This window comes from Rhinopithecus roxellana, chromosome 9, assembly GCF_007565055.1.
Source record: "Rhinopithecus roxellana isolate Shanxi Qingling chromosome 9, ASM756505v1, whole genome shotgun sequence".
Classification (NCBI taxonomy): domain Eukaryota; kingdom Metazoa; phylum Chordata; class Mammalia; order Primates; family Cercopithecidae; genus Rhinopithecus; species Rhinopithecus roxellana.
Genome location: NC_044557.1, coordinates 63547486 through 63574529, shown reverse-complemented (window position 1 = coordinate 63574529; position 27044 = coordinate 63547486). Strand labels below are relative to the sequence as shown.

The window sequence follows — 27044 nt, the reverse complement described above, 5'->3', positions numbered from 1 at the left end:
TCCTTAATTCCATCATCAGGTCTAGAATATAGGATTCATATTACACATTCTTCAGGGTCAACACACTGGGGAATGTACCAGATAAACTAAGATTAAAGGAGCCTAAGAATATAATGTAAATGAAATGACAAACAGATAACTATTTCATATTGGAAGCTTTCAGACCTCTTCTGGATTTATTCAAGTCATAGGAATCTCTCAAAAATAATAAACTCCTGCTGATGTTGATGAGCACATTTACACTGCTGTCCCTAAGCCAAAGAAAGAGAAGAAAGTCTTATCTTATGAGGAGTAACAGAAGGTAGGAATATGTCAGAATAAATGACAAACATAAATTTATTCTGTTTATAAATTTGGTTCCTACAGCCATAAATTTGGTTCAGAGTGAGTTTGATCTCACTTTAATACGGCATTTGTATTGACAAAGCTGTAATAATTGTTTTTCTTCTGGGTTGACCAGGTCTTAAAGAAAAACAAAACCAAAAAATCCTAATCCCCTGCCCCACATCTCATCATATTATGTCATAAGGAATACCTAAAGATTCAGAAAGCCCCAATTCAGTTCCCAGATGAATCAAGACTTTCATGAAGACTCGATTAAGACTGTATTCTTCGTGTTTGTAGATTTGCTCTTCTTCAGAAAAAAACCTTCATTTCACTTGTTTGTCAGGACTTCCAGTAAATCTGATAAAAGTGGTCTTTTGAAGTGTTGCTCACTATTTCTTTTAACCCTTAGCAAACATTCACAGAGTTACGTATGTCTTTGGTCACCACTTGAATTGTGTAAACTACAACATGATTCAGTGCAGCCAACTCAAAATGAAACTCTGAAACTGAACTCACTTCTTTTCTTCTTCTTCTTTTTAACCTTTTATGCTTGGAATCCAACCATACCTGAAAGCAGGTAGGCGACAGTACAGTGAGGAAAAGCATCTGACAAGGCCAGCTGGGGCAGAGGATGGGAAGGATGGAGACACCTTGGTTTGGAAGCCTAGGAAGCAGGCAAAGACTGGCTGTCACTTCAAATCACTAACCGGGCCCACTGATTCCATCAATTCCAACCCACCTCCTCAGGACTCCCTATGCTTTCCCACCAGTGAAATGCGAAATAGCAGCAACTGCCACAGCCAAGAGAGCACTTAACACAACAGCAGTTTTATGGATGCAAAGAAGAAGACAAGGGAGAATAAAGAAGAAAATGATGTTGATCTAAAAGTCTCACTCTACTCCTCTATTATAATAGATATTTTACTTTGAAATAAACAGATTTTTATGACACTTCACTTTTTAAGATTCAGTGCTCTTTATTCATATTGTAAAAAGTAGCAAAACTCTTTGTCTCTGGTGGATAACACTTAGAAGTATCCAATGTAATTGGACTTCATTATGTATTCAGTATTGTATCAAGGAAGTAAATAATCTGCAAGCCGAAACAGACTGCTTTCCATTTTCTAAACTAGAAGTTAGAGTGCTGATTCCTTTTCCAAAGGTGTCTGGGTGTATCAACTTTTATACAAAGAAGGGACTGAAATGAGACTTTAAAATAATTTACAAGTAAACACCAGAACTTCTATTTCGGGCCGGGTGCAGTGGCTCATGCCTGTAATCCCAGCACTTTGGGAGGCCGAGGCGGGTGGATCATGAGGTCAGGAGGTCGATACCATCCTGGCTAACACGGTGAAACCCCATCTCTACTAAAAGTATAAAAAAAAAATTAGCCGGGTGTGGAGGCGGGCACCTGTAGTCCCAGCTACTTGGCAGGCTGAGTCAGGAGAATGGCGTGCCCGGCAGGCGGAGGTTGCAGTGAGCCAAGATCGTGCCACTGCAATCCAGCCTGGGTGACAGAGCCAGACTCTGTTTCAAAACAAACAAACAAACAAACAGACAGAACTTCTATTTCAAAGAGCTTTCTGTTTTAAGGACGATCAAGCAGCTAGCCAGTAGGGTAGGAGGAAACACCTAAAGAGGAGTTAGGGTTGCAGGTGAGTGCTTAGAGATTCCTTACTCTCCCTTCCTGTGTCTCAATTTATTGAGACAAGTTGTTTCTAGAGACCTTTTTTTTTTTTTTTTTCCTGGCTTAATCCTTTTATCCCCAGCCAAGAACAAATAAAGGTGTTTCTTAATAGAACTTACAGAGAGAATTTAAAGGACACCATTTTGGAAAGTCCTATCATACTACATTTATTTGTAGTATGATACATTTATTTGTGTCTATCTATGAAACTGATGTTATTAAAGCTCCCAAGCAGCCTCTGTCAGAGGCCAAAGTTGTGATTGGTTTTGGCTATGCTCACAGCTTCAAGTGTAATCCCCTGCAATAAGAGGTCATTATTAGAATAGTCACCTCTTGACCACTGGACATATAAAAGGCAAGCTACAAGCTTATTGGTTTCATACATTTTTCTATATTTACTTTGAGAAAATATATTTTCTATATTTACTTTTTGATCTATAGTTTAAATGGCTAATTTTTTCTTTTTCTTATGTAGCTACAAAAGCAAAACTAGTCCATGAAGCCCCTATAAAGCCTGCAAGTTAAATTGTGAAGGAACCTAGATCCATTAAACATCATAATAATTCAATGTGAGGATAGCAAAAATCAACCAAGAAACCAGTTCCAAATTGCTCTGGATGCAAGGTAAGTGCCACCATCTCCCTGTGGATATCCAAGCATTTGGCTAATTCTATAAGCACTGTTTCACATGCTCTACGATTCTGCATCTACACTGCACCTCATAAGATGTGATGGGAAAGGCAAGAGATTTCCTGGTTTGAAACCCCAGGTCTGCAGCCCGTAGGAACAGGAAAAGGAAGGGATTAAATTGGTTGCTGGAATGTTTGACCATCAATGTTCACTGGCTCTTACTTTTAGAACCAAGTCTTTCATATCTTGCTAGAAGGCAGTGTATTCTTTATACTTAATGATGCTAACCAGCAGATAATATGTGAAATATCAACTCAATGAATTTCTTTTAATTCATATTCTGTACTGCTCTGTATTGTCCTTGATCTCTTTCTTATTAATATTTGGTGTTTCATATTAAATTCTAATGTGGGTTTCAGGTATTTTACAGGCCAACATTTGATTAAAATTCAGTACAAGTAAGCACAAGGTGCTATTCAGTGAAAAAAAAAATGCAGTCACATGTCCAAGTCACATATCCAACTTAATCCCAACTGTAAACCTCTCTTCTGCTCTAAGCAAAGTTGGGTTTTGTAACATTAAAGCTAATCACTGCCTTTAAATGATTCCCCCCATTTTTATTTGTTTTAAGTAAATGTCGATGATTACAATGGGAGTCACAAAGGCCAGGGCACTAATCTTTTCCTTATGTTTAAAATGAAAGTTTCCCTTTTAATAGTAATAATCACTGAAGTCCCAACTTATGTTTGAATGATGTTTCATATTTCCATGTAATTTCATAAATATCATCTCACTTGACACTCAGATTTAACCAATAATTGACTAAGAGCAGGTATTATTAAACCATTTTAGAGATTAGAAAACTAAAGCACCAAGAAATTTAGCTATTTGCATCAAATAGCTCTGGCATTAGAACCAAGGCTAAAAGTCAAGATTTCTGATTTCTGTTCTAATACCCTTCCTCATATAATATTATTTCCCTCAGCTGGTTGTGTCATTTCTTATTTAACCTTCTCATCACCTTTCTGAGTGATACACTAGAATGCCTCTCATTTAAGAGATCTACTAACTTGCTAATTCCTGTCAAAGTAATAATTTTATTTCATATTATTAGCCAGCAAGCAATATTCCCAGCAGCTAAATTTCCAGATAAATGTTCAGAGTGTGATCATTATGACATTAAAGTCACAGGTTAATTCTAAGCCTTTCCAGGCATATTAACAAAACCTTTAATTCTAAAGAGGCATATAATTCAATCTTTTTCTTAAAGTCACAACAACTAAATGAAATCAAGATATGATTTATGAGGTGTAAGAAGCCATTTTATGATTTTTCAACTGTTCGTTTACTCAAATGTCTTTGGCACATTTCTACAGTCCTATTCATGAAAGGTTAAAAAAAAAAAAACCCTCAATTACTGTAACTGAAAATTTTCAAACCGCAATAGCTAGAATTACATAGAAATGATGTGCATTTTTTTTGCCATTTACAACCACTACTTTAAAAAAAACACTTAAAGATATTAACAATGAGCCGGGCGCGGTGGCTCACGCCTGTAATCCCAGCACTTTGGGAGGCCGAGGCGGGCGGATCACAAGGTCAGGAGATCGAGACCATCCTGGCTAACACGGTGAAACCCCGTCTCTACTAAAAATACAAAAAAATTAGCCGGGCGCGGTGGCGGGCGCCTGTGGTCCCAGCTACTCCGGAGGCTGAGGCAGGAGAATGGCGTGGGCCCGGGAGGTGAAGCTTGCAGTGAGCTGAGATCCGGCCACTGCACTCCAGCCTGGGCGACAGAGCGAGACTCCGCCTCACACACACAAAAAAGATATTAACAATGATGACAAAAGCAACAATATTTATTAATAGTCATTGAGCCTTGTGCCATACACTTAGCTAAGAACTTCGCATACATTTTTTAATCCCAATAGCAACCCTAGGAGGCTGCTACCAGTATTAATCTCAAATCATAGATAAGGAAACTGAGGCATAAAGAGGTTAAATAACCTGCCTAAGGTCACACAGCTGTAAGGAGTAGAATCAGGATTAAAATTTAGTACTGAGAGGTCTAATCCTGAGCTCTCATAGGACTGCATATTTCAAGTTTGACTCTTCATTGGACCTTTGGCATTTATAAAACTTCAAAATGCAGAAACTGTTCCATATTAGATAACCTATCTTAAACATTACAGTATCTTACATAGAAGTGTGTTATGACCTACTTTTTCAGTGTGATACATTCCAATAAACTTTAACTTCTGTATTTTAGTCTAGTTGCTGTTTGAAAAGTTACAATCAGGTAAATAAGTTGCAAGATGGCAGAAGTAACTGTTTTTAGTTGGTTTCTTTGTTAGGTCCTAGCACACATTAATGGGTAACAAGATATTGCACTAAGGAGTTAGTTAAATTCCCTCAGAGTTGTTCAGCCCCTTCACAATTGACCAGATGGCACAGTCATTTCTTCAAAAACAAACAAAAAAGCCCCAAACAAACAAGAAGAAAAATGACTTTTTGAGGCTGCCTTGGGCTGCATAGTCAAGATATGAGGCAATTTCAAATCTGGACTCCATTACCTTAAACAAAACAAATACCAATTTTTAAATATTTATAAACACAACTAATACGATTATGTTAAAAACAACTACATACATCTTTATTTAAATGAGAACTGCCAATAATACAGCTGCTATGTATAAAGGTGCTGGCAGAGGATCTCGTTTCTGTTAGAGGTTGCACCAGGTGGGACGGGCATGGAAAAGCCCATTGCCACATTAGTCTAATATTTTTAAAAAGAAGTTAACTCAAAGATTTATTATCTACTTGGAAAATCATTTGAAGTAGATTATTAATATTAATATTCATAAAAATTCAAGTTGATAATTTAGTCTTTAAATAATCTGTTTTTAAATTAAGGATGAAAAGCATATTGCTATGTATAGCTTAAAGATTTAGTCAGCATAATTTTGGATCAGTAAATTATGTAGAATGTGAATTATACCCTATTAATAGGGCTTTCAAAATTATAAGCAATTATCATAATTTTACTTTTGCTTTAGCTTTGTAAAACAGATGTAGATATAGGTATAGATTCCACTTATTTATCCTGGGAAGTATCTCAAATAGTTTTTTAAATATATATGTTTAAAGTCATCTCTTGTTCACAGAGGACTGGTTCCAAGACCTCCTGTGTATACTACACTCTACAGATACCCCAGTCCCTGATATAAAATGACCTGGTATTTGCATTATAGCCTATTTATATCCTACTACATACTTTAAATTATCTCTAGAATACTTACAATACCTAATACAATATAAGTGCTATGTAAATAGTTGTTATGCTGTATTGTTTAGAGGATAGTAAGAAAAAAAGGCTGTACATGTCCTGTAAATATGCAATTTTGTTTGGAATACTTTTGATCTATGGTTGGCTGAATTCACAGATGTGGAACCCATGACTACTGAGGGCCAGTTTTATACAGTAATCCCCTGCTCTTATCCGTGGTTTCAGTTACCTGCAATTACCTATGGTCTGAAAATATATTTTGAGAGAGAAAGAGAGACCACATTCACATAACTTTTATTACAGTATATTGTTGTAATTGTATTATTTTGTTGTCAATCTCTCACTGTGCCAAATGGATTAATTAAACTTCATCATAGTTATGTAATTATAGGAAAAAATAGTATATATAAAGGTCAGTACTATCCACAATGTGAGGCCCCATTGGGGATCTTGGAACATGTTCCCTATGAATAAGGGACATTACTACATAGTATACACATATATTTATACACATATATTTTAAAATCATATATATCAGTCACATGTTCTGGGAAAGGCAGGTTGACAAGAAGGGCAATGAATCTCACAGCATTTTCCCCTTCTAACTTGATTTGATAGTACATGAAAGGAAAGCCCTAAGGAATGCAGAGAGAGAACACCATTGCTGCCCTCTGAATATGTGCTTATTGGTGACATGGGAAGAATCAAGTTAATGCTGACAAAGCAGTAATTACTGATTAGGATATACGTAGCTGATCTGTGCTTAAGATGTAAAGATATAAAAGTACCACTTTTAGAGGAAATCCCCTATTAAGTTTCCCAGAAAACCAAGTCCTGGCTAATGGACTAGAAAACATTATTATTAGTTTTAAATGGCAGGATTTCTGGTGCCAGCCTAGACGGGAATAACCTCACTGCAGCCTAACTCTCATGCTGCTTACAAATAAAAACCTTGTAAAAGACACAAAAAGCAAATAAATACCTGAGAATTCTGAAAAGTAAATCGGAACACTGCAGATTGGGGAGGAAAGTCCAACTTGTGGCTATAACTTACGTGGTGATGAATTTCCCAGTTCGTGTTGTTGTGTCTTCTTTTATGTTTGACTTGAGAGTGACCCCTATATTGTGGTGCACAGTGAAGGTAAGGACACATCCAAAGCTCCAACAGAAACATTGTCTGAAAATTAAGGCCCCTGTGGTTTCAAGAGTGTAGGGGAAATCTTGTTGCTTTTTCTTTTCTTTTTTTTTCTCTCTCCTGGCTTTGCACTGAGGGTGGACCCAATATCCAATGTGTGGTGTGTGTGTGTATGTGTGTGTGTGTGTGTGTGTTGAGGGGAGTGTTACAGTGGTGGCAGTGACACAAGCATTTAAGACTTTAAGCAGCTGTTACAACTGTATTTCATGAGGTAAAGGTAAACACACCTGAAATGAATTGAAATATAAGTTCTTAACAGAGAAATACAAATTACAGAAAAGAACCAAATGGAAATTTTAGAAGTGAAAAATTTAATAGAAATGATCCAATCTGAAGAGTGGGAAAAAAAAAAGAAAAAAAATGAGAGTCTTAGAGATTTGTAGGACAATATTAAAAAGCTTAACACTTGAATTCCAAAAGGAAAAGAGAAAGAGATTGGTGCAGAAAGACTATTTGAAGAAATAAGGGCCAAAAGTTCTCAAATTTGGTAGACAAAACCAAAACAATATACCCATAAATTTACAGTCAAGAAGATCAGAGAACCCCACACAGGATAGAATCAAAGAAACCAAGCCTAGACACACGAGAATCAACCTACAGAAAACTAAAGATAAGCAGGTGTCTTGAAAACAGCTAGAGAAAAACAACACATTACAAATACGGAAACAATAATTGGAATGAACACGGATTCCTCATCAGAAACCACAGGGGATAGAAGAACATGAAATACTATCTCTAAAGTGCTAGCAGAAATGTCAACCCAGAATTTTACATCCAGCAAAAATATCCTTTAGGAATGAGAAAAAAAAAAAAGATACTCTCAGATGAAGGAAAACACTGTTTATTGCTAGCAGCTCTGCTCTAAAAGAAATTCAAAAGGAGGTTCCTAACGCTGAGGAAAAATGTACCAGAGGGAAACTTTGAGCTCTGGGGATAAGGGAATAGCACTGAACATGGTAAATGGCTGGGAATATAAAAGACCACTTTCCCCCTCTTCAGTTCTTTAAAATATGTAAGACTATTGAAACAAAGATCAAAATCTTATCTGGTAGGGTTTTGAATATATAGATGTAATATTTATGACAATTATAACATAAATGGAAGACAGTAAAGGAACCTATGTAGTTGTAAAGCTCTCCCATCTTCCTTTAAGTGATCAAATATTACCTCTAAATAGAGTGTGAATGATTAGACATGCATACTGGAAACCCCAGAGCAACGACTAAAATATATTGCAAAGAAATATAGACAAAAGGCAAATTCATAAATTAAAATGTTTAAAAATATTCTGAATTGCAGCTAGAGCTGAATATACAACTAATAAAAAAATCAGTAACTTTAAAGATGTATCCAAACAGTTTTTCTTAAACCATTGCATACAACTGATACTAGCTTTTCTAAATTGCTTCTCTGGAAGTTAAATAAAGGTCATAGGCTTTATTTAACTAATTTAAATGTTTCACAACCCTCCATGGCATGAAGATCTTTATTCTGCTAAACCTTCATAATTAATCATAATAAGTATGGTTATCACATGAAGCTAGGTGCCTGAAGGCAGAAACTGAGTCTTATTACTGGTTTCTCAGAGTCTTGCACATGTCTGACAAGCAGCAGGTGCTCACATTCAGTGAAAGAATGAATATTTCCAAAATATGTCTGGTGTATAAATGAAAGCACAATAGGAATAAAAGATTCTTCTAAAATAATAAGTCAAGTTGATTGTGTAAGACAGGAGGGAAGATGTAATTTTAAAAGCCAGACTGATTAAAGTAGTCACCTCGGTATATTACACTGTATTCCTACAACACTCAAAGGATTTTCAATATTCACTTTTGGGCTCTTCATCATAGTTGCCTGAATATGTCAAATTAAACCAAATGGGTTCATAATTCAATGTCAAAACTATTTCCATCTTTCTAGAATCACCTAAAGCCATGCTTTAACAATGAATAATGCCCAGGATCGAGTGACAATTTTTAAGACACTTATGAATTTCAGAATAAAAATCTCTTGAGATGACCAGGTCATCTGTGTAGGTCCCCTGTGTATGAATTTTTTTGTGATATTCACACAAATTAATAAGATAAATAAATTATTAATTAAATAAAACCTTTGACATATATCTTTTTATATTTATATAAGAACTATGATTTTACCTTTTTTGAAAAAATTATTAAACCTTTTTTTTTTTTTTTTGAGATGGGAGTCTCGCTCTCTCACCCAGGCTAGAGTGCAATGGCGTGATCTCGGCTCACTGCAACCTCTGCTTCCTAGGTTCAAGTGATTCTTCCACCTCAGCCTCCCGAGTAGCTGGTATTACAGGCATTCACCATCATGCCCAGCTAATTTTTATATTTTTGTAGAGACGGGGTTTAACCATGTTGGCCAGGCTGGTCTCGAACTCCTGACCTCAGGTGATCTGCCTGCCTCGGCCTCGCAATGTGCTGGAATTACAGGCGTGAGCCACTACGCCCAGCCATTAAATCTTTTTAAAGAGTAAAACAAAATCCTTTTTCTTTTTCTTCTATATTATTTACATATAAAGGAACACGAGCACATATAATAATGGTTTATGATGTGTACAGAAAACAATAAACAATGACAAGCCATATTGTGCTAGGATTTTTTTTTAAATAATCAAATGTTATTGTCCTCTCAAAACAACCCAGAAAACCAATATCTCTATAACAACCCATAGGTATTTTTGAAATGTGACAATGGGGCAATTATTGAGATGCGCATTATATTAGGCTATTTTTGCATTACTATAAAAGAATACCTGAGATGGTGATTTACAAAGAAAAAAGATATATTTGGATTATGGTTCTGCAGGCTGTACAAGCATGGCATTAACATCTGCTTGGCTTCTGGTCAGGCCTCAGGAAGCTATGATCAGGGCAGAAGGCGAAGGGGAAAGCCAGCGTATCACATGGGGAGAGAGGGAGCAAGGTAGCGGGGAGGTGCCACATTCTTTAAACAACCATATATTTCATGAACTCAGAGCAAGAACTCACTTATCACTAAAAGGATGGTACTAAGCCATTCGTGAGGAATCTGCCCCCATAATCCAAACACCACCCAGCAGGCCTTACCGCCAACACTGAGAGTCATATTTCAAGATGAGATTTGGAGGGGATAAACATCCAAACCAAATCATACAATCATACATATATGCTAAAATGGCTATTGGGTGGTTGACACTTGAGTTACCTTATAGAAAAGAATACATTATTTTGTGTTTAAGACAGGATCTCACTCTGTCATCCAGGCTGCAGTACATTGATGCAATCATGGCTTATTGCAGCCTCGACCTCCCAGGCTCAGGTGATCCTCCTACCTCAGCCTCCCCGATAGCTCAGACTACAGATGCATGCCACTGCAACTGGCTAAGTTTTTGTAAATTTTGTAGAGATGGGGTCTCACTATGTTGTCTAGGCTAGTCTTGGACTCCTGAGCTCAAGTGATCCACCCACTTTGGCCTCCCAAAGTGCTGAGATTACAAATGTGAGACAGTATGCCCAGCCAAAAAGAATTTTAATATCCAGAGGAAAAGTATGAACACTGTGGAAACACATGACATGTTACTTCTTTCACTTTTAACCTATGATGCCTTTAACTTTTCCTGGACGTTTCTTAGAACATTAGCTTCATGGTAGTATCTCTTTAGTCCCTCCAATTTAAAGACATTGCAATGACTCCTTCACTTTATAATGCAGAAATGGAGCTAGCCACCCCCAACTTACTGCTCCCTTTGCTTCCCTCCCCATGAATGTTAGCATTATAGCCATTTCTATTTTTCTCTTTTTTCTTATCCATAAGGTTACTATCTCAGGGCTTCCATAAAACACTGGTTATGGAACAGTGCTTTTTTTCAGGAAAGAAAGTGCTACATAAAGTGTTTCTGGATAACCAAACTGGTAATGGGACTTAAACAATTCATTCAAGTGGACACATACAAAACACATTTCCAGATCAGTTTTTGAAAAATAATTTCATTAACAATAATAAAACTTATGTATTTAAAACTCGGAATAAAGTAATTAGTGCTCCACTAGAATATCAAAAGAAATCTGCATCTTCAAAACAAGTCAAAATAAATTTCTACCTGATATTGTAGAGCCTTATAGATATCAACTCCCTGAAGCCAAAGCCAAATTACAGAATTCCAAATTACAGAATGATGAAACTTCAGAACTGGAATGGATTTTGTTGATATCTATTATAATCATCACATTTTACAGATAAGAAAACAGAAAGTCAAAGAAGTAAACTGCCTAAGATCACTTTACTAATTGATGGCAGGGCCATGAATAAAAATCCCAGGTTTTCTGCCTCCTAGTTAAGTATTCTTTCCACTATACGATATTGACAGCTAAAATAGCACTAGCACACATTTATGAGGGCCTAGGCCTGCTGGCTCAATGCTAAGTACTTTAGAATTATTCATGAATTATCTCTTTTCATTTTCGTAAGTGCGTAATGATATAGGTATACATATAAGTGACAGAATTTGAACCCAGGTTTTCCATACCTGAGTACTGTGTAATCACAGCATGGACCCAGTTAACATACAAATTCACCAGTTAAAACTTAAGACAGGAATCATTTGCATGGTAAGTGGGACAATAGAGGCTGACTGCAAGAACCTCCAATTCACATCCTTCTTTTCAGGGGACCTATAGAGGTTGAGAGTCTAGATTCAGGAGTCCAGTACTTCTTAGCTTTGAATTGTAGCTCTGTTTACTGCTAGGTCTGTGATCTTGGGGAAGTTACTTAACTTCTCTAAGGCTTAGTTTCCTAATCTCTAAGAATAGAACATTTCCCACAGAGTTGTCATTAGGATGAAATAAGATAATGCATTAAAGCAGTTAGTACAATGCCTGGCACAGGGTGATCACTCAATAAATGCTAGCTGAATTTCATTTTTAGCCATTGTATTTTAATTACTTGCCTCCCTTTGGGTCTTCTGAAAAAAACTTTCCTAGATCACTAAGTTCACTTTTAAGAAATATTATCATGCATATTGATAACTTTTGATTATTACTAATCAAGAGTCATACTATTGAGATAATATAAATGTCCAAGTAGATGCATTCTGTGTAGGGAAAGGCATCCATGAGAATATTATGCAGAAAATGCTCCTTAGAAGGTATGTGAGTCTTCTTCCTCCTACATTTACCCCCAACCCCTATACTAAATCTGGCCCATGACCACCACTCTAGCTTCATGTACCAAAATTGGGTTCCATGTCAGTTTACATACAAGGTTTTTTCCCCCCTTTAAGGAAGAAGTGCTCTATTATTTTAACCTAGGAATTGATTATAATCCAAAAGTCTATCTTTGGTATGAGCTCTTATAACTTTGCTGAATACAGACTTAGATGAAAATGTATAAACACATGATTTGGGAGTATATCAATAAAACAGATTTAAGCCAGTCTGCTCTTACAATTTCGGAAAGTGGAAACAAGTCCATCATTGGCAGTTCTTTTCTATTACTGTGGACTCTGGCTTGCCTCAGTTTAACAGTTTCAAAGGTTGAGGTTATATACAGAGTATCCTTAGGTTGGGCTGGAAGTAAGCAAAATGAGGCTTCTGTGATTTCTCCATATCTATAAATTTAGGAAGAGGTCATAGCTGTTCCTCTCAGCCCCTTTCCCCCTCCTACTTTCCTCTGCCTCTCCCAATGTTTTTAGCACAGGTCACCCACCTATAGAGCGACTGTAGCTGAGTGAACTTAATGAAGGGCTGAGAATTAAGAATTCATCTCCTAATCCTGCACTTAAATTTTGGCTAATGCCAAGCAGACTTGCAAGCAGGTATCAGGTATACAGGCATGAGTTCTTGAATCACATAACATGTCCCACTATACCAGCATCTCCCACATTTTCAGTGCCCCTGAAGTACCTTTTATATCACAGGCACCCAGTAAATGAGAACATGTTTGAGAAAGATAGGCAGTTGTTGCTGGTAAGGGTTTAACAATAGCTCTTGGAGTAGGAGAGCTGATATGATTGAATTTGCAAGCATCTGTGGCATAAATACTTTCACCATGGCCAATTTAAGCTACTAGTGGTTTAACAACTGTCTTGCAAAGTTCTTGAGTCTAACAATCAGCTCTTTTGACCCATTATGAGCTGCACAGGAGAGAGAGACAGCAAGCAGCCCAGGGGTAACCCTAGGTTACTCCTCAGCAACTGGCTAGTTACCCCTTTCTTAAAGCAGGGGACTTGCACTAAACACTGGCCTAGCGCTCCTTTGATGCTATTTCCTCAGGCTGAATCCTGATTCCCATACCTGCCATCTACCTTCCAGGATCCTGCCGTGCAAAACAGTCCTTCTTAATGGCAAGAATGAACAAACCTGAATTCCAGATTAGATTCATTGTCAAATGCCTCACTGCTGGCTTCCACCTAGTGGATGGGACCAGCTGAAAGCAATAAAATGCCTGAACTATACCTGAGCTTGCTAGAGGGCCTCTTTGAATACTGAATCTTAGGTGACCCAGTTACCCTCTCCAGTTTTTTTTTGGCCAAATCTCCAAATCTACATTAACTGAGGGAAAAGGTATATTGTCACCTTGCTTGACTCCACTGGCCCTTGTTACTTAATAGCTTGTATGTCTTACATCTGAACCCTGCTCACTTTCCTAGTCTCAACAGGCAAAAAGCTTCAGAAGTTTCATATAATTATTATAATTAGAATAAGGAAGGGATGGGTTGGGCAGCAAGAGCAAATTAGCCAACATCAATATACTTTCTGTAGATGTACAAAAATCTTTAAATAATCTTTATTAATAAACCTTCTCAATTACATTTAATATGACGCTATTGCATCAAGATGATTACATCAAAAGAATACCAAAAACAAACTTCATCTTCTAAGGCTTTTCTTTTTTAATCTGAATAGAAGCATTAACATGGAAAGTATACCTATGGGCCATTAATATGAAACCGAGCTATGCTTTCCAAACACTGGAAATTGTTAAGCATCTCTATAGTCAAGAGAATCCCTGTTTCATTCAGTTCCTGGAAAAAAAAAATGATATTCAGAGGCATAGTAACAATACTAAGGCTAAACCTCAATACATTGCAAATATTTAAACAGGATTCAGCTGTGGAACATGAACTTTACCTATTCTGCAGAGAAAAGAAGTTTTGTCTGTCAGCTGTTTCTGTTTAATCAATCTGGAAACTATGGGAGTACAACTTATTAGATAGTAATTATTAGCACTTCAGTAAGTTTGAAGGTTCTTACCTGTACATTTGTAATCAGAGGCCACCCCTTTAAGCACAGCATCAAAAATGGATACTTCCACTCGCTGCTTTCTGTGGTGACAACTCACAAGCAAGGAAGGCTGGGACACAATAAAGTACAGAAAAGGTTCTAGCTGTAAGTCACCAGTTCCTCTTCGACCAGGCTGCCGAACAATAGTTATACCAAGTGCTTGTCTAGCAGATGACCTTGTGGATGCATGAATACTTTCAAGAGAGAGGACCCCTAATTTTTTCCCTGAAGGAAAAGAAATGCTGCTCCTTAAGAGATCTTCTGCTGTCACCGTAGAAATACATGCCTGGTTGGGCTTAGCAACATCTGAATCAACTTCTGGGAGATTTAATGAACTCTTGTCTGTTTTTTCATTATCCTTCTGTTCTTGTGATTTCGATTTGGATAAGGCCATACAGGAATAGGTCATTAGTGAGATTCTACTTGCAGTGATAAATATGTCAAAGGGAATAAAATTTAGATTTTTTACAATTGATGACTGGCGTGAGGGACGGGCAATGCGATGCTGGCTGGCACCACTGTGCTGCTCTATTTGCACTATTCTGATTTTAACACTGTCACTGCCAATTCCACTATCCTGAGCACCACTGTACCGAGATGAGGTTTCAGCCATGCCTCCATCAAATGTATCCACTTTTTTCTGTTCTTGTTTAGAGATCTGTAAGAAAAAAGTAATAAAACATTTCAAACTAGTTACATGCCAATTGTCATATAAACAACGTTATATAAACACGTTGTCAAAAAGAAAATTTTAAAAATGAGTCTAGTATAACTTAAAACAGTAATCAGAAAAACAGAATAGGTGCCCATTTCCTACACCAGACCCCCAAAATCACCTTAAAATGCCAAGGAAATACTTGAGAAAAAGCATCTAATGTTCATTTCCATCATTAAAATACATTTTTGAATGTCAGATCTTCTTTCTTTGGATTACTACAGAATAGCATATATCTTTTAAAATGTCTCTTTAAAGAATTATTTTAATACATATTTTTATAGTGATTTCCCAAGCAATACAATAAACTGTCTCCAAAATCATGATTACTGTTGGTTGAAATTATATTTTATGTAGAAGTAGTTTATACTATATTCCTTACCTTTCTTATAAAACTGATTTATAGGTTTTTAGACAGTAAGAAAGGGAAAGATCAGTAGTCCTAAATTATGAAGGACAAAGAAAAGTACACTAAAATAAATGCATGCCATTTCAAAAGATGTTTATTTTCTCCTACTACAATAGGACTTAAAACAAGGACAAATACAAGTGATAAAGTAAAATCAAGTCAGCAATTAAGTAATTAAAACCTTGAGGGTAGATTTTTCCTTTGTGCAATAAAGGCTACTAGTTCTCAAAATTTTCCACCAATGAGTCCCTAAGTAGAGAACTAAGAGCAACTTGGTGGCAGCAGCAGTTATAATCACTTGGCTCCAAGACCATCAGTTCCTCCTTCTTAGACTGCCTGACCATCAGTCTGCAACTTGCTATTCTGCACCTAGATATTTTACTTGCTTTTTCAACAGAATTATTAAGGTAACCATAAAAAAATCCTTAAGAATAAAAAAAACTACCTCACCCCATCTTATCACCAAACATAACCAATAGTAATATTTCATGGCTCTTCCTTTCAGTCTTTTTTACCTACCTATGCACAGGTTCCCTTCAACTGTATCCCTTTGGGTTATAATGATACCATAGGGACAAACTGATAACTCAAATTTTGACATGCTAATGTACTCTTCATAAATACAATTTTTAAAAGCTGCATAATACTTCATTTAGTGTTAGGAACAATTTGTTCTACCATTCACATATAACTGTATATTCAAGCTTTCAATTAGTGCTGACAAATACCTAGCAATATTTTCTCAGGACAGACAGGCTCCTAGAAGTGAAATTATTAGGTCAGGTACAGTGATTCACACTTGTGATCCTAGCACTTTCGGAGGCTGAGGTGGGAAGACTGCTTAAGTCTAGGGGTTCAAGACCAGCCTGGGCAACATGATAAAACCCTATTGCTACAAAAACATATGAAGAATTAGCTAGGCCTGATGGTGTGCCCCTGTGGTCCCAGCTACTTAGGAAGCTGATGGCTTGAGCCTGGGAGGTGGAGGTTGCAGTGAACCGTGATCACGCCATGGCATTCCAGCTTGGGTGACAGAGTGAGACCCTATTTCAAAAACAAAAACAAAAAAAATTGTTTAAAAAGTGGAGGCCGGGTGCAGTGGCTCACACCTGTAATCCCAGCACTTTGGGAGGCCGAGGCAGGCGGATCACGAGGTCAGGAGATCGAGACCATCCTGGCTAACACAGTGAAACTTCGTCTCTACTAAAAATACAAAAAATTAGCCGGACATGGTGGCAGGCACCTGTAATCCCAGCTACTTGGGAGGCTAAGGCAGAAGAATGGCATGAACCCAGGAGGCGGAGCATGCAGTGAGCTGAGATCCCACCACTGCACTCCAGCCTAAGCGACACAGCGAGACTCTATCTCCAAAAAAAAAAAAAAAAAAAAAAAAAAATGGAACTATTAGGCAAATGGTTTGAAAAAGTTTAAAGTTACTATTGTCCAACACCTATCCAAAAAGGCTGCACTCAGTTACATTACTATCAACAATAAAAAAATGTCTCCCAAAGTACTGGGTAACTGGGTATTGCTTATTATTATTATTATTACTATTTTTAAAGACAGAATCTTGTTCTGTTGCCCAGGCTGGAATGCAGTGGTGTGATCATAGCTCACTGCAACCTACAACCCCTCAGTGGTGGCTCAAGCAATCCTCCCATTTCTGAGGAGCTAGGATTACAGGCATGCACCACCATCCCTGGCTTATTTTTACATTTTTTGTTGAAATGAGGTCTCATAGTGTAGCCCAACTTGGTCCAAACTCCTGGCCTCAAGCAATCCTCCTGTCTCAGCCTCCCACAGCTGCTTATTATTTTAAAAACTCCTTAATTTGATTGGTTAAAAAAATATATATTTATATATAAGAAATAATATATATGCAATAACATATATATAAGAACTGATAAATAATTCAAGAAAGTGAGGTAATCCTCATTAAAAAAGGACTTGTTTCTGTCCTTTGAAGACACCATATTCTTTCAAACCATGTAGTTTATACTGTTCTCTTTCCCTTCCTGGAGCGCCCCTCTGAGCTTGCTGTAGCTGGTGAACATTTAGTTATCCATCACGATAAATGACATTTGTCTGAGAACTGTTCTCTCACTCTTTTCCTTCTTGGTGATCTTAGTAGTTCACTTATACTTCTATTATATGGTATATTTTACGAAAATGTTTTGTGGTAACAGTATCAGACAGCATTAAGAAAATATATACGCTTTGGAGTCACACAGATGTGGGATCAAGTCCAACACTCTCTAATTGTATGACTCTGAACAAATTACAAATCTCTCTAAGGCTATATAATATCATTTGTAAAATGAGGATAATAACTCCTACCTCAGAGTTACTACAATGACTGAATTAATAGCACAGTGCCTGCCTTACAGTAAATACCCAATAATGAGCAGCTGTTACATGTTTGTCTCTTTTACCAGGTGAAGAACTGTTAGAGGGAATGTAGTATACAATTCCGCTTCTATATATCACTAAGGAGCAGGGCAGTGCCTAGCACAATGAAGAGAATCCACGAATGTTGGATATGTTTATCTTTGATACAACATTAAATGAAAAAATTGCCCAGCAGACTAGAGTTACATGATTGTTACGATATAAATAAACGTAGATGGAGAATTCTCAATACTGTACTCCTCAAGGTCTTTCCCAGACATATTTATGCATAGTGTCTTTCCTGATCTGCATTCTCTACCTTGTGGGCTGATCATACTTCAAAGAATCCTCTCTATCTCTTCTGTCTTTGTCCTCACATTGGGACATTAATATCTAACTCATAGGGTTGCTGCAGCATAAAATTAATTAACATATTGAACAAACACAGTAGGCACTCTAAAAAGGGTAAGTTAAAAAATTTATCTTCTTTGTGAAGACTTCAGCAACCCTTCCAGGTGGTGCTAGTCTTTCCCACTTCTATGCTTTTATAACAAACTAATACTATAGTACTTTTCACACTATATTCTGTCTCAGGGATTGTGAGCAATTGAAGAAAAATAAAATACCGTTGAGTTCATTTATTATTTGCCAGACACTGTTAGCATATTATATAAGCTAACATTATAATTATTTGAGGAGAAGTACTATTATCCCCATTTTACAGCTGAGAAAATTGAGGTTTATAGAGATTGATCAATAGTTCCAAGGTCAGTCAGCTAGCAGGCTTTGGGTAAGAGGAAACATCATGTTAGTATTCCTAGAACATACTATAGTGCTTATCACATAATAAAACTTAATAATTGTGTGCTGACTGAATAAATGAATGAACATATTTAAAAATTCAGTAAGATAAAAATAAAGATAATTGTTATCAAAATAGCAGTTTAATTTTAGTTATCCTTATTATGAAAATTTCAAATAGACCTCCAGATCTATTACCAACTAGGAATTCTCAAATAACATGTGAAAAGTAATGAAATCAAGTACTTAAGTAGTCAAATGCGAAATCAAGCACATTTTGAAGCATTACAAACTAAATATCTAAATACAGTATAACTAAAAAATCCTTTAGGTTGAGTTTCAATGGCAAACTCCAATCAAGAACTCAAGTTTTATAAGCTATTTTCATTCTCTGAATCAGGAAAGTCAACCACAATTAACTACATGAAACTATAGTTTCTATGCATAGAGCATTTTTTCCTTCTGATTTACAGATTTATACTTAAAATCGACTCTCTCCCTCTTTAAAGTGGATTAAGTGTTCCCATAGGTGTTAACATAAAACGGCAAACCACCTGTAGAGAAAGGTAAAGAAATTTAGCATCTACCCTATATTACGTGCTGAGACTGCCACATTAGTCTCCAGCAAATGTCAAGTGGTGTGATCTTGAGATATAAATAACCAGCAGTGGCAGGATGGCAGCTATCAGTTCAGGTCACAAAGGTTACTGAACAGAAGTCAGATGGTAACTAATTCTAATCACTACTGAGCAGAATGGAATTTGAACCAATGACCTAGAGATGAAAGACTCTGACTTCCATTGGAAGGAAAGGAAAAAGTACAACTTACCCAGTACTAGAAAACTAAATTCCTAAAACTGGGTTAAAAGCCAGGATTTCCTCAATTTTTTTAAGCCTCTAAACTATATCTGTAGCACTGAAATAAACAAGCTGATGATTTTGAGACATATTTAAAAATCCACTGGTTTGTCACCAGTCCACTGCAGATTTATTACATTGAAGGGTATCTGGCCCACTACAGAGAAAAGTTTTATAATTAATTATGTGTGCTGGGCCCTAAACTTGGGCATCAATTTACTATTCCTTTGTGGAAAACGAAGAGTTCACAATGTAATAACTCTGAAAGTAACTTTTGCTTTATTATTGTCCAAGGGGACTAATAATTTACGTTGTCAAAAATAGCAGTATCTGCTTGCTGTTGGTGCAGCAGAAACATGTATCTTTGGGCAGTGCTGTTACATCAGCTCTCCCACTCTTTACCTAACTTATTTAAGATGAACAATAAAAGTTTTCTTTAATTAGCTACTGGTGTGCATTAACATGATCATGATTAAACCATAAAAACCAACTGTACATTACTCTGGTCCTCTGTTCCATATGTTTTGAATTATTCTGTTTGAAAATGTACTTTGCGTCCCTTTCAAAAGTTCGACCTTCTGCTTTCAGAGAATTAAATGCATATTACTGTATTGAAGAAGATAATGTTTCAGACCTCCAGGCATATATTAAACACACTGGCAGCACTTGAGACAAAATGCTTTACTTATTAGATACTTCCTATTCTAAACAGTGTCATCAAAGGCTAAAAACAAAATCCATATAAAAGCTGCACAATGCTTCCACACAGAACCTGTGCCAAAATCCCTGTACTTTCCAACTAATGAGGAAAGGATGTGTACTCTTAACATATGAATGTAAGATTTTCCAATCATTCACTTTAGGAAACTGGGATATTGATTCCATATGGGTTACGTTAAATGGAACTGTATTGGTAAAATAACCTTTAAGATATCTGGCATGATAATGATAATTAAACAATATTCAAAGGACTAAAACAAAAGGGAATTTAGTTCTACAATGGCTAATTAAAATAAAATGAAAAAATACAGCATGCCATTTATCAAGATAAATTGTTATTGTTTAAGAACTATTTAAATGCTGTTAAAATATACTCTTAGATACAATCTGAGAGAGCTGGAAAAATATTTGTGGCTTAAAAATGGATAGTTTGGTGAAGAAAAAAGTATAGGACTCTGAAATTTTATGCAGAGATAACAGCTTTAGAGCCTTGAGCACAACCAGATGGTACTTAAATTGGAGGAATTCCACAGTTTCTCTATCAATGGGTTTCAATATGAGACAGTTTTCAATAGCTAGGGAAACATGTCAAGTTGATAGTTTACTTCTTAGATCATTTCAGCGCATTTTCCCATCCTTTCACAGCTGTATATGGAACAGATACTAGCCACCACGGAGAAGGTGCTGAAAGCTGTACTGGTAGCTAACGAACTGTAGCTAATTCCTCTTTTCAATGTATTAAGATAGGTAAGTTTACCAGCTCACTCTGGGGTTTGGTTAAGAGCCCTAGTGTCTCAGGAGTAGTAAATAAAACCATATTTGAATAATGTGACAATGTCAAGGAATGCATTAAACTAATTTCAGGTTATATTAATTAGATGTTCTTCAGTAGCATTTTGGGGAAAACAAGCTTGATTGAAACTTCTTGTTCAGCCATATCAACATTTTTATGAACATATTCAAATGTCAGCTCATTAATAAAAATGTTGCAAAGAAATGGATGCTTAAAATTTTAAAGAAAAACCTGTGGAAACCAACCTTTTCAGAATTATTAAGGACCAAAACAAATACAATTTTTGTTTTGATGGCTAACAAGAAAAGGAAATTCAGCATCTATTCCAGGATTTTAATTAAAATTATGTCTTTTAATCTTTTTGTCTTTGTAAGAAAACTTACTATATACCAAACATATGCATATCCAAAATTTCTTCTAACTTCTTATATAACAGCCATGCTGAAGTAATATTTCCAACAGGCAACAGTCATACTTTTTCCTTGATCAAAATATATTTTGCCAATTATGAGATTATATTTCATATCTTATAAATTATAAAAAGTCAAGTGTAAAACCACAGCATCAAAGTGACAATCACATCTATATATAACTGTGATCTTTATCCTAATTTTACTGCCCTTGCTATAATGTAGTAGTATTTTCAAAAAAGTTAACATCTTATCTAACAAATACAGTAAAAAAAGTTATAGTATTTTAATGGTTTCACATACTGAAATTACAAAGGAGAATTTTTACAAACTTGAAAAAGTTATGTGCCTCATTGTGTAAACATTTGCAAACATACTTCTAGCTCTATGTTTTAGAAGTTTGTGGGATGAGGTAGGGTGGGGTGGTTGGGAGAGGCTGTTGCATGTTTTTAACACAGAGATAATCTACACTGGAAGCTTTATATAAATAGAAAATTGTATTAATTTAATCTAGACAACAATAAGAATATATTTTTAAATGTCAAAATTTCAATGATGTCCATATTATGGTTCATAAACCTTTATCATTTTATTAATGAATTACCATCTCAACTCAGTGATGTGCTAGATGACATTTATCTTAGCAAGCACATTAAACAAAAACACATCAAAAAGAATTGACTTCAATATGAAATGTCTCCTTTAGTGTCACCAATTAATGTTATTTTTAATGAAAAAAAAAAAAAACAAACTTGAACAAGCACTGTATGCACTAGCTTAATACAGATACCAGAGCTAGAAAACAAGGGCTTTTTCTCTTTTATTTCTCTAAAACTACATGCTATACAAGATCCCAAATAATATAATTGTTCCCAGTTGAATGGCAAAAAAGGTTTTCACAATACTGCAGTAATTATGCAAAAGAGCAGAACTAATGATACCCATCACTGCTTAACAGACAGAACGGTAAAGAGTACTATAGTTTCAAGTTTTCCCTTTCATGAAGTTACTTTTCCGGCTCTTTGAAGTAACACAATGAGGCCACTACTGCCTGCTAAGTGCTAACTGCAATAAAAGCAGCATGCAGATAGTTCAGTCAAGGTTGTGTTTTACTACAGTCTGTTTGGTCTATTGTTCTAATTTAAGTTGTAAATTATGAAAAGGAACTAAGATTAGTGCTAAACTGACTATAACACCTAGATCATTATCAGTGCCTATTTCAATATGATAAACTAAAAAAAAAAAAAAAAAAAGGTATATGTATCCACCTACCCACATGGGCACATAGGTAAATTCAAATCCTACCTATTGAGATTTTATCTGCAGTATTGACCTTTAGACTTTTGTGTCTGTTTGTCCCTTCATACATATATGATTTCACAGCATAAGCTTATTTTCAGGGGCTTCTAAGTTCATGAAAAAAAAAAAAATTAAATTAGTTCCAGGCAAAACTGTCCATACAGTTTAACTCAAAAATAGTTCTCATTGTCTGTTCCTTTCTTTCTCTATGTTGCTCACATATATAGTGAATAGGAATAGGTTGGTCATTTTTGTTCGAGACTGGATCTAAATGATTTATACTAGGCTCCAAGTTTAAGTTTTGTAATGAATTCAATTAAAACACACACACACACACACACACACACACACACACACACACACACACACCTGACACATTCTGGCAACTTGGACCTTAATCAAAACAGATGCCTCTACATAAGAAACAACAACCTGCTTTGAAACGGCCATGATGTTAATTCTTACAAAGTGGCTACTGTGTGTACAGGGTAACTACTCTCCAGACTGATGAAATCCAAGGTTCATTCCACTGATGTCAATGTGGAAACCATTTTGTCCCATAGCTGCTTAAAGATTTTCAATAGGATTAAATCAGCTGCAAGTCCTCATTATATTAGGGTTTACAATTGTGTCTGAGTTGCAGTCTGTTTTTCATAGAATTTGACTCAGAGACTGACTTAGATTGGCTCTTTGGAGCTAGTCTGATTTTACCAGAAACAACTGTATCACATCAGCCACTCTCATAAACTTGCTTTAAGACCGAATCAGTCCTGACCCTAAAGCAGATGAAAGTTTACCGAGCCTACACGTAAGTCTCAGAAAAGTTTGCATTTAGTTTCTGCAGCAATATAGAAGTAGACTGTGCTTATTAACTATTCCAGTGGGCCTCTGCCTTGCAACTATAAATGTAATTTTCTGATAAGAAAACTATAGTTGAACTTGGAGAAATTTCTATCAATAAAACACATATAAATCCTTATTTGATTACTTTATCCCCTAAATCATATATATCCCTTTAAAGAAATTATGTAGGACTTATGGAAATGAAGCAAGAAAAAGACATGCTTTTAAAACTAATTTACCCCCAATATCCAGTACAAGTTGAAAAGTGATGAAAATGGCCAAACATATCCTTAATTAACTTCATCCAGTAGCTGGTTTTCATTGCCAGATAGAAATATTTGACTTGATTTTCATTATTACTTGTTCTAATTAATTTAAAAAACCTGGTGCAATTAATGCTAGATTCTCTTCAAGTTTCAATATTCTCTACTACCTAACTAATTTTATGGAAATCCATCAAGACCCAACAGAACGCATTCACAAACTTGTATTAGCCATCCTTTACTTCATATAGATCATATTCAAACCGAACTAAAGCCATATATTGATTCTCTGTCATATGTTATCAATACCTTAAAAAGTAATGATGCAACAGACTTGAAATGCAATGGCTAAGATGTTAGAGAGAAATATTTGTTTATGCCCTGCAGCCAATTCTTCTTTTCCATTACAAATACTTTGTTCTTCTCTGTTACTCCATAAAAATAATCACTACACCAAAATGACCTTCCACACAAATGCTTTGATCACAACCTCTTCCTTCAATCCTTGGAAATTCGAAGTATTCTCTAAATCAGGTAAAAATTCCTAACAATATCTCTAGTCAGTTAGCCCCATAGCACCAGTAAATTTTAATATGCTGATATGTTACAAGTCATTCTTGCTGTTCTAAGAAAGCAACTTTCTGTATACTAATGAAGGTAATCTAATCTATGCATTAAGCTTGGATAATTTTGGTCATATGGAACTGCTTGAATAAAGTTTAAAAGTTAGAAAGAAGACATTCTTCCTCTCATATGACAAGCATCATCTTTTCAAACATTAAAGTAGTAATCCAGTCTGCAAGCTCCTAAGAAAACTTTCCTTAAAAACTATGAATTAAAAAGTAAATTTTAATCATACCTGGTATATGATTACTAGCTGATCTTATCAGGATGTCTTTTAAGGCTAAATTTTAGAAGACCACATTCACAACGGTATTACCAAATTAGCACCAATAAAGAGTGTTCTTAGATTTTAAAACTTTCTGACATTTCTCTAACTAGTTAAGAAATAAAGTTTCTATTTTTTCTTATATTAAGATAATATCATTTGGTTAATAATATTACCAAATAATATTGTATTATTGGGCTTTAGCTAGAATAATTTATTGGGATAAAATATTTCCCAAGCTTCTGGAAGATAGAGCTAATGTCAAAATTAATATACAAAATGTGAAATAAAATTTAATTTCACATCATTCATTCATTCATTCATTCATCAAATTGTTATTGAGCATCTACTATGTTCTAGGCACCAGCTAGGGATATAGAAAAAACAAAGCTTTTATCTTCATGAAATTTACATTCTAGGGGGAAGTCAGCCAATAAAATACATATATGTATATATAAAACCCACACATACACACCATATTTGCTGATAGACTGGATGTTTAGTATTATGAGAGAAAGACAGGAGTCAGGAATGATTTGAGTTTTTTTTGGTCAGAGCAACTGCAAGAATGGAAAAAAATGATTTTCCATATGATTACAAGCAGCTTTCCAACCTGTCTATGTATTATGCCAAAGCTTTTACAATTTGCTTTTCCAAACTTTGCCTGTTTTGCTAAGAATCATAAATGACCACAGTGATATTCCCATAGGGGCATGACACTCATGACTGTACCCAATTTTAAAGGAATCTCTAGTTCAATTATGTTGTCTTCCTAGTTCCTCCCACAAGCCAAACCATAAATCAGCCGAGAACCATTCAAAGGAAGGCTATGATTAGAGACAGTGTTCTAGGGTTGGACCTAGTCCTCATTATAGACAAACATTTGGCAATCAGAGAAATGGGGCTAAGACATGCAGTCAGGTCATGATTTCCAGAAAAACCAATTGAATGAGACACAAATTCTTGGGAAGAAATTTTGGACCTGGAACAATAAGACAGACAGAAGATTTCTGAGATAAATTGGAGAAGGGGAAAAGGAGAGAGGCCTGGCCTCTTATAATACCTCTGTATCTCTAATTGCTACTAAGCATTTGGATGTCCCATTATCAACATCACAAACAACACATCTAATGCATCATAACATTTTTAATGTCTTTTATCAAAAATATCACCTATCCATCTTTTAATTTTTTTCTTCTCAAAAGCTCAAATATTAAATATACTTTTGTGGCCCCCACCAAATACTATTGGTCATTCCTTCATTTCACTACTCTTGCTGTTTCCTTTTTACTTTCTCACTGACCCTTCCCACTGTATAAAGGTCACTTGCAAGAGCTCCTTAATTTCTTTCACAGGTCTCTCCCATTCCTAATATATCCCATAATGCACTGCCGGATTACTCTTCTCAAAATACTTTCAATATTTACTTATAAATGGTTGCCCAATGAGAACGTAAGGTCCATGAAAACAGGATTTGAGTGTTTTTTCCCCCTACTTTATCACCTAGCACCTAGAATAGTGCATTGGTAAACAGTAGGTGCTCAATAAATCTTTAGGGAGGGAGGGAAGGAAGGAAGGAAGGAAGGAAGGAAGGAAGGAAGGAAGGAAGGAAGGAAGGAAGGAAGGAAAGAAGGAAGGAAGGAAGGAACAAATGAAGGGAATCATTAGCAAGGTGCTCATTATGTTCTTGGGTAGGGGAGTAGATAAAAGGATGAGTTAAAATTGGAGCCTACCTTCTAGGTTAGAGATGTACTCATTTACTAAAGATGCTTTCTGGACATATCTAAACCAGGACAGAAAGAAGCCAGGATTTGGACTTGTTGGAATGGCAGTAGAGACAATGAGGCTGAAGGAAAGACATAGAAAAGACACAAAAGATGAAAAAAAAGCTTACGTGTAAGGAAAAAGTAAGTGTATGGAAAAGAAAATGTCCCATTTGGCTCAAATAAAGGGTGTATCAATCAGAAAAACAGAAGATGTGGTTGAAAAGGCAGGATAAAGCAAGACTCTGGGTGGCAGGTTAAGAGACTTGCACTCCTCATTTTAGGCCTGTCTTCTTCAAAGCAGTGCCTCTTGAGCACCTGAATCAGAATCATTTAGGGTACTTGTTTAAATATTAAATATGCTTTTGGCCTGACTGCATGTCTTAGCCTCATTTCTCTGATTGCCAAATGTTTGTCTATAATGAGGACTAGGTCCAATCCTAGAACACTGTCTCTAATCATAGCCTTCCTTTGAATGGTTC

General features: G+C 35.9%; 1 protein-coding gene across 8 annotated transcripts in view; it reads right to left on the bottom strand.

Annotated features, from left to right (window-relative positions):
* The window catches only part of VPS13B (vacuolar protein sorting 13 homolog B), a 904863-nt gene that overhangs the window by 225553 nt on the left and 652266 nt on the right, over window positions 1-27044 (bottom strand). For all 8 annotated transcript variants that reach the window (XM_010385612.2, XM_030937293.1, XM_010385613.2 and 5 more), the window contains exon 34: window positions 14382-15069. In XM_010385612.2, coding sequence (XP_010383914.1) covers window positions 14382-15069 — 688 coding nt within the window. The remainder of the gene's footprint in view (window positions 1-14381; window positions 15070-27044) is intronic.